The sequence below is a fragment of the Haliotis asinina genome, chromosome 4 (genome assembly GCF_037392515.1).
Source record: "Haliotis asinina isolate JCU_RB_2024 chromosome 4, JCU_Hal_asi_v2, whole genome shotgun sequence".
NCBI classification, from domain to species: Eukaryota; Metazoa; Mollusca; class Gastropoda; order Lepetellida; family Haliotidae; genus Haliotis; species Haliotis asinina.
Genome location: NC_090283.1, coordinates 21786977 through 21802701, shown reverse-complemented (window position 1 = coordinate 21802701; position 15725 = coordinate 21786977). Strand labels below are relative to the sequence as shown.

Here is a 15725-nt window from a genome sequence, read left to right as displayed (position 1 = left end):
CTATGAATCAAAGTTTCCTGCGTCAACAACAGTTGAAAATCAACGAAAGCTTAATTTATCTCGGGAATCATTAATGCAATATCTATCTCAGTATCAAATGTATAAAAATCCTAAATCTTTCCTCCAAAGATGACATTAATGTTTCGCCTGCTTAGCCTTACAAGATCACTTTTCTAGGCATGTGATCACGCTGATAGATTTATTTTTGTGGCACGCCAAAATCGCAAAACGACTGATTACTATTGAAAATAATCCGTTAACGAAATACCACGAGTCCAGCATCTGGCTGTGCGTCCTTGCTTGTAAATGTTCACCTCATCAAGAATAATAGTTTGTATAACAATACGATGTTTGGAGTGAGTGCGTTTGGGTTTTTTGTTTTTTTGTTTTGTTTTTTTTCATTATCGTAGAAGATCACGATATCACGGCGAGAAAAGGTCTCCACACATTGGAACCAGGTGGGGAATAAACCCGGGTTTTCAGCCTGACGAGCGAACCACAAGGCTATCTCACCGACCAGATTGTTTGAAACTCAAGTGTATTTACAGTACATGGTCAACCACAACGAGCAGCGTCTGATTTTTGGTTTTAAGTGAACATCCGGAAATGGAATTTAGAGACGTTTAACATGGTCGGATCAGGCTTTGCAATCTCGGGAAAACTGGACAATAATTGTAGGATCAGATACTATTCTGTAGTAGGATGCGGCAACAGTCAGTAGAGTTTGGGTGCTGAGGTCACATCTTCCGTCAGAGGCACGCCAGTCAGCTGATCGACAGACGAAGGCGGTGTGGGTGGTGCAGCGGTCCATGCACTGTTGTTCAGTCACCGCTGTGTAGGTAGCCATGTTGTTATCACCTATATAGTAGCCACGTATTGTAGTGTAATGAGGACCGTACTCTGTACAAGCTGCAAACAAATCAGTCATGTTGAATATTTCCGTAAAGGATATAGAAGATGCTCAGAATTAGTATTTAGCTTTCCATCCACCCCCCACCCCATCCCCAACAATTGTTGTTCTGCTGAAGATGCCTGTCAATGGTGTTTGGTAATTGTACACAGATATGAACATATTTTCAGATAAGAGCCACCATGAGGTGCTCGCTTTATTACAGGATTTAATCTTGAATACACACAATCACAGCAAACCAACTTCAGAGGACTCTTTTCGATGTTTCAAGACAAGTGCCCATAGCGGGTCGTGAAAGAGATGGAGATGGTAAATGCACCAGGTAAGAAGAGTTTAGGGAGCTGATACAAAAGGGATTTCCAAATATAACTGAACCCATTTGGCTTTTTACAAATTAGAAGAAATTTCATCTCATGCATACTTGAAACACATGACTTCTGTTGAGGTGAGAATGCCAGTCCGGGATCACACATGCACTCGGAGTTGACACAGACGGAGTTAGCCAGGGAACAGTCCGTGTTTTGCTGACAGGAAGATCCAATAAAACCTGAAAAAAACACAGATATCATGGTAAAGAAATTATCATTGAATGTATCTAAAAATATGAACCAGTATCTCTTGCTTCGCGTGAAATACAGATGTTAAAAAGAGTAAATCTAAGCAAAAAAATAGTAACGTGTAAGATATAAAAATAGGTGTCAAGATTACTGAAAAAGTGAGATATGACCCTTTAACATAGCTCCCATCGTCATACTATATACTTCTTGGCATCGTAATTCCCATTTGGCCTTTAGCGTAGTATGTTATCGTTATTGCTTTCTTATGCTTGATCTGATCTATTAATAATGACTTAAATCTGACATACTTTGAATTATTTATGCTCACCGGAATGCCCCCTTGCTTCCACAAACCAGATCATCATGACATGTTGCCTACCAGTGAGAAAGTGTTTGAGCCTTCATGACATATTGCCTACCAGTGAGAAAGTGTTTGAGCCTTCATGACATGTTGCTCACCAGTAAGAAAGCGTGTCAGCCTTCACTATATGTTGCCCACCAGTAAGAAAGCGTTTCAGCCTTCACTATATGTTGCCTACCAGTAAGAAAGAGTTGAGCCTCCATTATATCTTACCTACCAGTGAGAAAGTGTTTGAGCCTTCATTATATCTTACCTACCAGTGAGAAAGTGTTTGAGCCTCCATTATATCTTACCTACCAGTGAGAAAGTGTTTGAGCCTTCATTATATCTAACCTACCAGTGAGAAAGCGTTTGAACTGTCATTATGTCCTACCTACCAGTGAGACAGTGTTTGAAAGTTCATTATATCTAACCTACCAGTGAGACAGTGTTTGAAACTTCATTATATCTAACCTACCAGTGAGACAGTGTTTGAAACTTCATTATATCTTACCTTCCCCATGAGAAAGCGTTTGAGCTATCATTATATGTTGCCTACTAAGAAAGCGTTTGAACTGCCATTGTATTTCTACTAGTAAGAAGGCGTTTGAGTTGTGCATATCAGGGATTCCTCCTTGGTGTATTTGAGAAAGACCATTTTTTCCGGAATTCCCAACTGTCTCAATATTTCAATTTCACTGAATGTTCTTCAAAGTGACAACCCTGCTACAGCCACAGACAATATGCCACCAATGCTGCAACTATCACGACAATGATATTTTTAGAAGTCCACGTGTCATGTTAGAAGTAAGCGTGTATCACTGACGTTGACATTGTGTAATCGTGATATACATAAACTCATAAAGATTAACTGAGGCCAGGTATCCTATACATCTTAATCACAACAAACGTATACCAGAATGATATACGACATTCCTACACAAGGTGTGTACTTATTTACATTAATTACCTTTCTCCTTTACAAACAACATATATCCCGGGGCTGATTCACTTGCGGAGTTCTCGTTAAAGGCGACGGCGTAAGCTCTGCAGACTGAGCATCCTGAATTCACTTGAAAGCTAACGCAGGCTTTCTCTCTGAGACAGAAGATGGGACATTCATTTATGTTCACCGAAGATTTTGTCTACAACAACCACCTTGAAAACATCCGATTGTCAAACGTCGTGACACGTGTGTATTGGTCACTCTGGCACTGTGGAATGGCTTGAATTTTATCTTTCGGAAATCGCAGAAAAAGAATCAGGATGAAAATGTCAGTACTATCCATGATGTGTAGATCACGTTCAGTGTCACAGTGTCGTTTGCTTTGCTTCGTTGTTTTGTATGCACTATGTATTGACACAGCATGGGACTGGTTTATTTGAAGTTTAAGTCTCCAAAGATTAGAGCTATCGACATGGGCAAAGGCAGCAAGTATTCATCTTGAATTATCAATTATCATCCTCAAAAAAATCTAATCTGCAAAAATCCCTCTGCAAATATTGCTACATCTACAACTTAAGGGACGCGAATTATATGGGTGTCTATATTTGTACAGTTTCTTTTCCTGCTCAAGAAACTGTACTGAACATGTGCTCTCTCTCTCTCTCTCTCTCTCTCTCTCTCTCTCTCCCTCCCTCTCTCTCTCCCTCTCTCTCTCGATCTCTCTCTCGATCTCTCTCTCTCGATCTCTCTTTCACTCTCTCTCTCACTCTCTCACTCTCTCTCACTCTCTCTCACTCTCTCACTCACTCTCTCTCCCTCTCTCTCTCTCTCTCTCTCTCTGACAGGCGTTGTGCGTTCCGCACATTCGAATAGAGAACTCGTTCAGTCATCTGTTGGATCCTTTTTGTACATATCAGCGCATGGCACACGTCTGTGGGTGATTTCAGTGCTAGGAGTTTCAGTCACATGGCAGTTTCTCATCCTGACGGATAATAATTTAGAATATCATCAATTCAGAAGTGAAACCTAAAGTGAAACCAGGCGTGAAACCTAAATGTGAAACCGAAACAAAGTAAAAACAACTAGAATATCGTCATTTCAGATGTGAAACCTAGCATGAGGTTCTGAAACTTTACACAAAACATTAATTGTCAGGCTACTGATTGCTAACATCCGAAGGTAAATAACCATACTGGGGGCCTGATTTAAGACGATAAAGATTTAAAATCAGTCTCTAGATGTAAATTATTAACTGTGAAGGGACTGAAAATCGGTGAAGATCCGGGGTAGAAACGTTCTTCAGCAACCCCTACTTGTCGTAAGAGTTGTCGATCGAGTGAATAAGGTTGGCTGATCTGGTTGACATATGTCATCGTATCCTACTTGCTCATGTTATTGTATCCGACATGCTATTTAACACTGGATTGTTTGATCCTGAAACAAACGTCTAAACAAACATGAATGTGTTAGAATTTCACAAACTGAATCGCGTCTTGGATATTTGCCACTAATGCGTTTAGCTTGGAAATGCTCAACACATGCTGCCATAAGAGCCTCACTGCAGTCTTGAAAACTGAAAGGTTAATCGAAGAACAATAGAGCCAGATTTTTATGACGCACTTCGAAATAAATGACGAAGGAATGTCTTCAATTATACGGAAGCAAGGGAAATGTATACACCAAACCCAAGGGTGGAACTAATAAGATATTAGTGGACAGAAGAGAAATAATGATTGCTAGAAAGTAGATGGAATCTCTCATGACTCATCGTCTTCATCCAAACAACAGCAGATCTCATGCTTCTGAATTAGCACCAACACTGGGACCGTGTCAAAGGACCTCCATGTTCAGTCGTGAAAAGCTAGAGTTGTATGTTCTTCGCTATTTTCCTGCAGTGTTTTCGACCCGTAGTTGAAGGAAAACAGCAATGTATTGTGCCACGTTTCTTGAGAATGAGAAACATACGAGGGCATCGGATATCCTTTGTTGAGCACTGTGAAAATTACAGTTACTTTCATTAATACGTGAAGCGTTATGGCACAAGTTTTGTTTTCACCTCAAGATAATTAATGCATGAGGACTCCCTGCTCAAACGTTCATAAAGAGATAATAACTGAACGTTTAAGACCTGTACCGCAGGCATATATTGATCCACAATCCTCTTATCGATTAAGACTGATGACATTTCTTTATCGTTACAACGCACTAAGCTATATCAGAGCTGTATAACGACGGGCTGTAGTACAGGCCAGACAACTCAGTGATGACTCCCTGCTTCACAATAAGACAGTAACTGTGCTTTTAATACCTGTACTGCAAGCATATATTGATCCACAATCCCTCTCATCAATTAAGGTTGTTGACGTTTCTTTATTGTTAAGATACACAAAGCATCATCAGAGGTGAATGACGGCGGGCTGTGGTACAGACCAAACAAATCAGTGATCAACATCGTTAACACAGGTCCACGAAATTGGGTTGCTATTGTATGTGTCAACCAAGTTAGTGAGCCTGACCATCCAGCCCCGTTTTGTCGCCTCTTACGGCACGATGTTTTCCAATCACAACTGATAGTTGACGCTAGACGGAGAACTAGCAGAAGTGAAAGCATCTGTATAAATTTAACGTTCACGACTTATTACCATAGCTTCCGTTATCTTAGACAGTGTCATGATTATTTTATGTCAATGCCGTGGTTGGTATTTGAGAAAGGTTCACGGTGTATCAAAAAAGGGGGGAAAAAACAAAAAAACAACAACATTTATTGATATATGGAAGATATATATTGAGAAATGGAAATATCCTTTTGTCCACATGGCAAGAAAAACGAGTGTCATGTGTTGGTTATTTGTCCTGAGTATTGTGATATACGTCATCGTTATTATTTACCTTTTACTGTCCTCGAGAATGCAAATGGGTTTAAGTGTGTCAGAATACTTTAAAAAACAAATGATGAAGTTACTTTTAACGTGGACAAATTTATGCTGTGAATGAAAGAAACAAGCATGGATACATACAAGCGTATACTGTTTATACCCTTGATCTTGGGCAGCGCATTAATCACTACATAGTTATAAAACTGTATTGTATGTACACAATCCTGCCATGTGTTCAAAATAACTATATTGTTAGTGGCATGTATTTACCTTGGTTTTTGACCTAATACAATCTTGTCTTATCTTCTCTTTTGTCATTGCCTTCACTCATGAACACAATCTGTAAATTTGTCAGGCAACACTTCAGGACCTTTCACTGATCACTGGTTTGCTTGGTTCAGACTCGGAGACACCATTGTTTACAGATCGCAGACTTCTGGAAATTGCTGATTGCGGCGTTAAACAACATTTAAACAAAGTAAATAACAAAAACCGAAAAATCTCTGTGGGAACATACATTACAGTAGAGTTTCAGCCACCAGTTGAGAGGAAACTGTTGGGAAGTAGGAACAACGTAAGTAATCGCAATGACACTGTAAGTGACTTGTAACTCCTTTTGGGTAGACATCTTGGTACAGGTTCATTATATGTGTATTTCGAAATGTGACGTATTTTCAATAGACGTTCATGTAATTTCAGTGTAGCATAAATAATTTTCATGAAATTGATTTAGGATGGGTCATTGTAAACTTTGACAGGCAAATTTGAAATCTTCTATGCTCCATGCACATAATTTCAGTTCAATTTTCCAACCACTATTAATCAATGACATCACATTTATCAGCTTACGAATGGTTCCACAATGCGCACAATCTCATAGGCTGCCATGTTAAACGTGTTCATGGCACTGTGCATGTGTTGAATAAACTGTCGCCATTCGATAAATAAGCAACGGAAAAATTGTTAACATGTAAGCGTAAGGGAATTACATCAAGTGTCCTAATATATCTGGCAAGGGTCTGTCGTTTCTTTCTTCAGAAAAGCTGGCGTTCCAACTCCTGAACCAGTCGTTGTCGTGTACCAACAGCACAGAAAACACCACAGATACCATATATCGATAAGCCCTTTTATTACATCAGCGAGAATGTGTCTCAGTTTCCTGAATGTCGTTAACTCCGGAATTATACTGAAAGCAAATTCGGATGATATTTACTTCAGAAATGAAACCAGATACATAAACGTCGTTCTTTTATGAAGAGCTTCATTTTGAAAGACCCGTTAACATCCAGGTACGAATGATCTCTTGCAAACCATGCTTGTTTAGTGTGTTTGAGTTCAAAGTTTGCAGTACAGAACCATATCGTGACTGAAACATGCTATTAGTTCATAACCCGTGGCGATCCGGTTAAAATTGGCCATGCTAAGTTATTCCTGCATTCTTGAAAAAGAATGGTCCCTTAATCTACCTTCTACCACATTCAACAACCATGTTCGTCTAAAATTACTAGGGAACATATACACATAGCCAAGTCCGCATGAGTATAAGATATTTTCAACAAGTTTAAGCCAAGGATGGGAATGATTAGTTACTGCACTATCTAGTGACATGAGATTATAGATTACCTGCGATAATTTGGATTGGGACATGGTCGTAGTATGTATATCGGCCTGCAGTGACCCAAGATGCGGCTTTTGGGATGGGGTGATCATGTTGTTGGTAACAGGATTGTGTGGCTCAGACTCGATAATTTACATACCGCTTGCATATTTCTGTATCAGTGATTTACATATAGGCGTTTTGGAGCATAACATTTTTAAATGAACACGTGCGTAAAATGAAGGTAGCGAATAAAACTCCGAAAAGTCATTGTCCTCGAAATATGGAAGTTGATATCCACTGGTCAGATATCATAACACGTATTTTACACTAAACAAATATAAATATAAAGAGTATATTATCAACAGAACAACAAAATATTGTGAAACTCTGTGTCTGTTTATTCCTTCGTAAGACGTGTCTCAGTGAACCAGTCATCCTAAATATTCCTGAGGACACACCGTTCATTAATGAATCTCAAGATGATCAGTTTGAAAGCAAAGCATACGGAATTTGACCCGAACATATTTGCGACAGGATCCCTATTTTTGTTCAGCATATACATGGAAAGAACTCCCGGTTTGCGTTTTACAAACAACGCTCCCTGATACATGAACATAGGATTTGTTACCTTTTCTGGAAGGGTTGGTTCCTGCAGGTGGTGTGAAGGAAGGAAGGAACACTGAAGCTTCTGGGCTCGCCTCAAAGCCAGCAGCCACACAAAAGGACCCAAGAAGTAGAATACCGATCATTATTGTCCCGATCCTGTTGAAGTGTGAAGTCAGATTTCAAGCTACCTCGGAATATATACGTGAAATCCTGATTGTTATTTAGATACCTTCCAACGGCAGTATATACAGAGTGGGCTTAAAACTGAAAGAATGGCATCAATGGTTACCTTTAGAAATGCAACATAAATGAATCACCTTGCAAGTTTTTGTAGCATTCAAATAAATAAGAAAGGTCCTTGTTTGTTTCATATTTAACCTGCCCACGTCGAATCAGCCTTGTCAAGATGAGAAAGTTTTATAATTTCATGTGCGTTCAGACCAGCCATTTTCTGTACATATTTAAAATATATCTTTCATTTGCGTAAACTGTCCAAATTCACCATGCATATTCATGTATACTGATCTAAAGTGAAAACTTGACTCTCAGTATTTTGGGGACGTAATCGTGTTGCTGCATCGTCCCGGCGTGACGTCACATACTTGGCTTCTGGCGATCTGCAACTGTTCCCGTTTGATACTTTCTTAACCTGAGATTATATCCAACGTCATATGTTTCCGATCGTCATATGTTTTCGATCGGCCATTACGATTCCCAGTTATAGCGCGATAGAAGCACCCTGCATGTCAACAAGGCGATCCCCGCTAGTGGGGGGTATCAATATACTATGAATCAAAGTTTCCTGCGTCAACAACAGTTGAAAATCAACGAAAGCTTAATTTATCTCGGGAATCATTAATGCAATATCTATCTCAGTATCAAATGTATAAAAATCCTAAATCTTTCCTCCAAAGATGACATTAATGTTTCGCCTGCTTAGCCTTACAAGATCACTTTTCTAGGCATGTGATCACGCTGATAGATTTATTTTTGTGGCACGCCAAAATCGCAAAACGACTGATTACTATTGAAAATAATCCGTTAACGAAATACCACGAGTCCAGCATCTGGCTGTGCGTCCTTGCTTGTAAATGTTCACCTCATCAAGAATAATAGTTTGTATAACAATACGATGTTTGGAGTGAGTGCGTTTGGGTTTTTTGTTTTTTTGTTTTGTTTTTTTTCATTATCGTAGAAGATCACGATATCACGGCGAGAAAAGGTCTCCACACATTGGAACCAGGTGGGGAATAAACCCGGGTTTTCAGCCTGACGAGCGAACCACAAGGCTATCTCACCGACCAGATTGTTTGAAACTCAAGTGTATTTACAGTACATGGTCAACCACAACGAGCAGCGTCTGATTTTTGGTTTTAAGTGAACATCCGGAAATGGAATTTAGAGACGTTTAACATGGTCGGATCAGGCTTTGCAATCTCGGGAAAACTGGACAATAATTGTAGGATCAGATACTATTCTGTAGTAGGATGCGGCAACAGTCAGTAGAGTTTGGGTGCTGAGGTCACATCTTCCGTCAGAGGCACGCCAGTCAGCTGATCGACAGACGAAGGCGGTGTGGGTGGTGCAGCGGTCCATGCACTGTTGTTCAGTCACCGCTGTGTAGGTAGCCATGTTGTTATCACCTATATAGTAGCCACGTATTGTAGTGTAATGAGGACCGTACTCTGTACAAGCTGCAAACAAATCAGTCATGTTGAATATTTCCGTAAAGGATATAGAAGATGCTCAGAATTAGTATTTAGCTTTCCATCCACCCCCCACCCCATCCCCAACAATTGTTGTTCTGCTGAAGATGCCTGTCAATGGTGTTTGGTAATTGTACACAGATATGAACATATTTTCAGATAAGAGCCACCATGAGGTGCTCGCTTTATTACAGGATTTAATCTTGAATACACACAATCACAGCAAACCAACTTCAGAGGACTCTTTTCGATGTTTCAAGACAAGTGCCCATAGCGGGTCGTGAAAGAGATGGAGATGGTAAATGCACCAGGTAAGAAGAGTTTAGGGAGCTGATACAAAAGGGATTTCCAAATATAACTGAACCCATTTGGCTTTTTACAAATTAGAAGAAATTTCATCTCATGCATACTTGAAACACATGACTTCTGTTGAGGTGAGAATGCCAGTCCGGGATCACACATGCACTCGGAGTTGACACAGACGGAGTTAGCCAGGGAACAGTCCGTGTTTTGCTGACAGGAAGATCCAATAAAACCTGAAAAAAACACAGATATCATGGTAAAGAAATTATCATTGAATGTATCTAAAAATATGAACCAGTATCTCTTGCTTCGCGTGAAATACAGATGTTAAAAAGAGTAAATCTAAGCAAAAAAATAGTAACGTGTAAGATATAAAAATAGGTGTCAAGATTACTGAAAAAGTGAGATATGACCCTTTAACATAGCTCCCATCGTCATACTATATACTTCTTGGCATCGTAATTCCCATTTGGCCTTTAGCGTAGTATGTTATCGTTATTGCTTTCTTATGCTTGATCTGATCTATTAATAATGACTTAAATCTGACATACTTTGAATTATTTATGCTCACCGGAATGCCCCCTTGCTTCCACAAACCAGATCATCATGACATGTTGCCTACCAGTGAGAAAGTGTTTGAGCCTTCATGACATATTGCCTACCAGTGAGAAAGTGTTTGAGCCTTCATGACATGTTGCTCACCAGTAAGAAAGCGTGTCAGCCTTCACTATATGTTGCCCACCAGTAAGAAAGCGTTTCAGCCTTCACTATATGTTGCCTACCAGTAAGAAAGAGTTGAGCCTCCATTATATCTTACCTACCAGTGAGAAAGTGTTTGAGCCTTCATTATATCTTACCTACCAGTGAGAAAGTGTTTGAGCCTCCATTATATCTTACCTACCAGTGAGAAAGTGTTTGAGCCTTCATTATATCTAACCTACCAGTGAGAAAGCGTTTGAACTGTCATTATGTCCTACCTACCAGTGAGACAGTGTTTGAAAGTTCATTATATCTAACCTACCAGTGAGACAGTGTTTGAAACTTCATTATATCTAACCTACCAGTGAGACAGTGTTTGAAACTTCATTATATCTTACCTTCCCCATGAGAAAGCGTTTGAGCTATCATTATATGTTGCCTACTAAGAAAGCGTTTGAACTGCCATTGTATTTCTACTAGTAAGAAGGCGTTTGAGTTGTGCATATCAGGGATTCCTCCTTGGTGTATTTGAGAAAGACCATTTTTTCCGGAATTCCCAACTGTCTCAATATTTCAATTTCACTGAATGTTCTTCAAAGTGACAACCCTGCTACAGCCACAGACAATATGCCACCAATGCTGCAACTATCACGACAATGATATTTTTAGAAGTCCACGTGTCATGTTAGAAGTAAGCGTGTATCACTGACGTTGACATTGTGTAATCGTGATATACATAAACTCATAAAGATTAACTGAGGCCAGGTATCCTATACATCTTAATCACAACAAACGTATACCAGAATGATATACGACATTCCTACACAAGGTGTGTACTTATTTACATTAATTACCTTTCTCCTTTACAAACAACATATATCCCGGGGCTGATTCACTTGCGGAGTTCTCGTTAAAGGCGACGGCGTAAGCTCTGCAGACTGAGCATCCTGAATTCACTTGAAAGCTAACGCAGGCTTTCTCTCTGAGACAGAAGATGGGACATTCATTTATGTTCACCGAAGATTTTGTCTACAACAACCACCTTGAAAACATCCGATTGTCAAACGTCGTGACACGTGTGTATTGGTCACTCTGGCACTGTGGAATGGCTTGAATTTTATCTTTCGGAAATCGCAGAAAAAGAATCAGGATGAAAATGTCAGTACTATCCATGATGTGTAGATCACGTTCAGTGTCACAGTGTCGTTTGCTTTGCTTCGTTGTTTTGTATGCACTATGTATTGACACAGCATGGGACTGGTTTATTTGAAGTTTAAGTCTCCAAAGATTAGAGCTATCGACATGGGCAAAGGCAGCAAGTATTCATCTTGAATTATCAATTATCATCCTCAAAAAAATCTAATCTGCAAAAATCCCTCTGCAAATATTGCTACATCTACAACTTAAGGGACGCGAATTATATGGGTGTCTATATTTGTACAGTTTCTTTTCCTGCTCAAGAAACTGTACTGAACATGTGCTCTCTCTCTCTCTCTCTCTCTCTCTCTCTCTCTCTCTCTCTCTCCCTCCCTCTCTCTCTCCCTCTCTCTCTCGATCTCTCTCTCGATCTCTCTCTCTCGATCTCTCTTTCACTCTCTCTCTCACTCTCTCACTCTCTCTCACTCTCTCTCACTCTCTCACTCACTCTCTCTCCCTCTCTCTCTCTCTCTCTCTCTCTGACAGGCGTTGTGCGTTCCGCACATTCGAATAGAGAACTCGTTCAGTCATCTGTTGGATCCTTTTTGTACATATCAGCGCATGGCACACGTCTGTGGGTGATTTCAGTGCTAGGAGTTTCAGTCACATGGCAGTTTCTCATCCTGACGGATAATAATTTAGAATATCATCAATTCAGAAGTGAAACCTAAAGTGAAACCAGGCGTGAAACCTAAATGTGAAACCGAAACAAAGTAAAAACAACTAGAATATCGTCATTTCAGATGTGAAACCTAGCATGAGGTTCTGAAACTTTACACAAAACATTAATTGTCAGGCTACTGATTGCTAACATCCGAAGGTAAATAACCATACTGGGGGCCTGATTTAAGACGATAAAGATTTAAAATCAGTCTCTAGATGTAAATTATTAACTGTGAAGGGACTGAAAATCGGTGAAGATCCGGGGTAGAAACGTTCTTCAGCAACCCCTACTTGTCGTAAGAGTTGTCGATCGAGTGAATAAGGTTGGCTGATCTGGTTGACATATGTCATCGTATCCTACTTGCTCATGTTATTGTATCCGACATGCTATTTAACACTGGATTGTTTGATCCTGAAACAAACGTCTAAACAAACATGAATGTGTTAGAATTTCACAAACTGAATCGCGTCTTGGATATTTGCCACTAATGCGTTTAGCTTGGAAATGCTCAACACATGCTGCCATAAGAGCCTCACTGCAGTCTTGAAAACTGAAAGGTTAATCGAAGAACAATAGAGCCAGATTTTTATGACGCACTTCGAAATAAATGACGAAGGAATGTCTTCAATTATACGGAAGCAAGGGAAATGTATACACCAAACCCAAGGGTGGAACTAATAAGATATTAGTGGACAGAAGAGAAATAATGATTGCTAGAAAGTAGATGGAATCTCTCATGACTCATCGTCTTCATCCAAACAACAGCAGATCTCATGCTTCTGAATTAGCACCAACACTGGGACCGTGTCAAAGGACCTCCATGTTCAGTCGTGAAAAGCTAGAGTTGTATGTTCTTCGCTATTTTCCTGCAGTGTTTTCGACCCGTAGTTGAAGGAAAACAGCAATGTATTGTGCCACGTTTCTTGAGAATGAGAAACATACGAGGGCATCGGATATCCTTTGTTGAGCACTGTGAAAATTACAGTTACTTTCATTAATACGTGAAGCGTTATGGCACAAGTTTTGTTTTCACCTCAAGATAATTAATGCATGAGGACTCCCTGCTCAAACGTTCATAAAGAGATAATAACTGAACGTTTAAGACCTGTACCGCAGGCATATATTGATCCACAATCCTCTTATCGATTAAGACTGATGACATTTCTTTATCGTTACAACGCACTAAGCTATATCAGAGCTGTATAACGACGGGCTGTAGTACAGGCCAGACAACTCAGTGATGACTCCCTGCTTCACAATAAGACAGTAACTGTGCTTTTAATACCTGTACTGCAAGCATATATTGATCCACAATCCCTCTCATCAATTAAGGTTGTTGACGTTTCTTTATTGTTAAGATACACAAAGCATCATCAGAGGTGAATGACGGCGGGCTGTGGTACAGACCAGACAAATCAGTGATCAACATCGTTAACACAGGTCCACGAAATTGGGTTGCTATTGTATGTGTCAACCAAGTTAGTGAGCCTGACCATCCAGCCCCGTTTTGTCGCCTCTTACGGCACGATGTTTTCCAATCACAACTGATAGTTGACGCTAGACGGAGAACTAGCAGAAGTGAAAGCATCTGTATAAATTTAACGTTCACGACTTATTACCATAGCTTCCGTTATCTTAGACAGTGTCATGATTATTTTATGTCAATGCCGTGGTTGGTATTTGAGAAAGGTTCACGGTGTATCAAAAAAGGGGGGAAAAAACAAAAAAACAACAACATTTATTGATATATGGAAGATATATATTGAGAAATGGAAATATCCTTTTGTCCACATGGCAAGAAAAACGAGTGTCATGTGTTGGTTATTTGTCCTGAGTATTGTGATATACGTCATCGTTATTATTTACCTTTTACTGTCCTCGAGAATGCAAATGGGTTTAAGTGTGTCAGAATACTTTAAAAAACAAATGATGAAGTTACTTTTAACGTGGACAAATTTATGCTGTGAATGAAAGAAACAAGCATGGATACATACAAGCGTATACTGTTTATACCCTTGATCTTGGGCAGCGCATTAATCACTACATAGTTATAAAACTGTATTGTATGTACACAATCCTGCCATGTGTTCAAAATAACTATATTGTTAGTGGCATGTATTTACCTTGGTTTTTGACCTAATACAATCTTGTCTTATCTTCTCTTTTGTCATTGCCTTCACTCATGAACACAATCTGTAAATTTGTCAGGCAACACTTCAGGACCTTTCACTGATCACTGGTTTGCTTGGTTCAGACTCGGAGACACCATTGTTTACAGATCGCAGACTTCTGGAAATTGCTGATTGCGGCGTTAAACAACATTTAAACAAAGTAAATAACAAAAACCGAAAAATCTCTGTGGGAACATACATTACAGTAGAGTTTCAGCCACCAGTTGAGAGGAAACTGTTGGGAAGTAGGAACAACGTAAGTAATCGCAATGACACTGTAAGTGACTTGTAACTCCTTTTGGGTAGACATCTTGGTACAGGTTCATTATATGTGTATTTCGAAATGTGACGTATTTTCAATAGACGTTCATGTAATTTCAGTGTAGCATAAATAATTTTCATGAAATTGATTTAGGATGGGTCATTGTAAACTTTGACAGGCAAATTTGAAATCTTCTATGCTCCATGCACATAATTTCAGTTCAATTTTCCAACCACTATTAATCAATGACATCACATTTATCAGCTTACGAATGGTTCCACAATGCGCACAATCTCATAGGCTGCCATGTTAAACGTGTTCATGGCACTGTGCATGTGTTGAATAAACTGTCGCCATTCGATAAATAAGCAACGGAAAAATTGTTAACATGTAAGCGTAAGGGAATTACATCAAGTGTCCTAATATATCTGGCAAGGGTCTGTCGTTTCTTTCTTCAGAAAAGCTGGCGTTCCAACTCCTGAACCAGTCGTTGTCGTGTACCAACAGCACAGAAAACACCACAGATACCATATATCGATAAGCCCTTTTATTACATCAGCGAGAATGTGTCTCAGTTTCCTGAATGTCGTTAACTCCGGAATTATACTGAAAGCAAATTCGGATGATATTTACTTCAGAAATGAAACCAGATACATAAACATGATTGTTTTAAGAAGGGCTTCATTTTGAAAGACTCGTGAAAATCCGGATAGAATCGATCCCTTGCAAGCTATGTTTGTTGACTGTGTGTAAGTTCAAAGTTTAAGTGACATTGGCAGTATTGCAGGCATATCGTGAGTAAAACAAGTTATAAATTCATAACTGGGTTAGAATTGGTCTTCAACAACCCAAGCTTGTCATGACAGGCGACTAACGGGATCGGGGATT

General features: G+C 39.5%; 2 protein-coding genes across 2 annotated transcripts; both read right to left on the bottom strand.

The window, feature by feature from the left end:
* Nucleotides 1-637: 637 nt before the first annotated feature.
* Nucleotides 638-6517, bottom strand: LOC137280844 (uncharacterized). Its single transcript, XM_067812041.1, has 4 exons — nt 6479-6517; nt 2778-2952; nt 1332-1457; nt 638-909 (listed from the first exon to the last, which is right to left on the bottom strand). The coding sequence occupies exons 1-4, from the start codon at nt 6515-6517 to the stop codon at nt 638-640; spliced, it is 612 nt and encodes a 203-aa protein (XP_067668142.1).
* A 2740-nt stretch (nt 6518-9257) lies between these two features.
* LOC137280843 (uncharacterized) lies at nt 9258-15145 on the bottom strand. Its single transcript, XM_067812040.1, has 4 exons — nt 15107-15145; nt 11398-11572; nt 9952-10077; nt 9258-9529 (listed from the first exon to the last, which is right to left on the bottom strand). Exons 1-4 carry the CDS (start codon nt 15143-15145, stop codon nt 9258-9260), a joined length of 612 nt encoding a protein of 203 aa, XP_067668141.1.
* Nucleotides 15146-15725: the final 580 nt, after the last annotated feature.

What these genes read in the sequence shown, in the direction of transcription:
- LOC137280844 (XM_067812041.1), bottom strand. Translation starts at nt 6,517, where the DNA reads ATGGCAGCCTATGAGATTGTGCGCATTGTGGAACCATTC. An exon ending in GTTGTTTGTAAAGGAGAAAG is followed by an intron (nt 1,458 to 2,777) that starts GTAATTAATGTA and finishes TGTTTTTTTCAG; the next exon opens with GTTTTATTGGATCTTCCTGT. An exon ending in ACAGAAGTCATGTGTTTCAA is followed by an intron (nt 910 to 1,331) that starts GTATGCATGAGA and finishes ATTTGTTTGCAG; the next exon opens with CTTGTACAGAGTACGGTCCT.
- LOC137280843 (XM_067812040.1), bottom strand. Translation starts at nt 15,145, where the DNA reads ATGGCAGCCTATGAGATTGTGCGCATTGTGGAACCATTC. An exon ending in GTTGTTTGTAAAGGAGAAAG is followed by an intron (nt 10,078 to 11,397) that starts GTAATTAATGTA and finishes TGTTTTTTTCAG; the next exon opens with GTTTTATTGGATCTTCCTGT. An exon ending in ACAGAAGTCATGTGTTTCAA is followed by an intron (nt 9,530 to 9,951) that starts GTATGCATGAGA and finishes ATTTGTTTGCAG; the next exon opens with CTTGTACAGAGTACGGTCCT.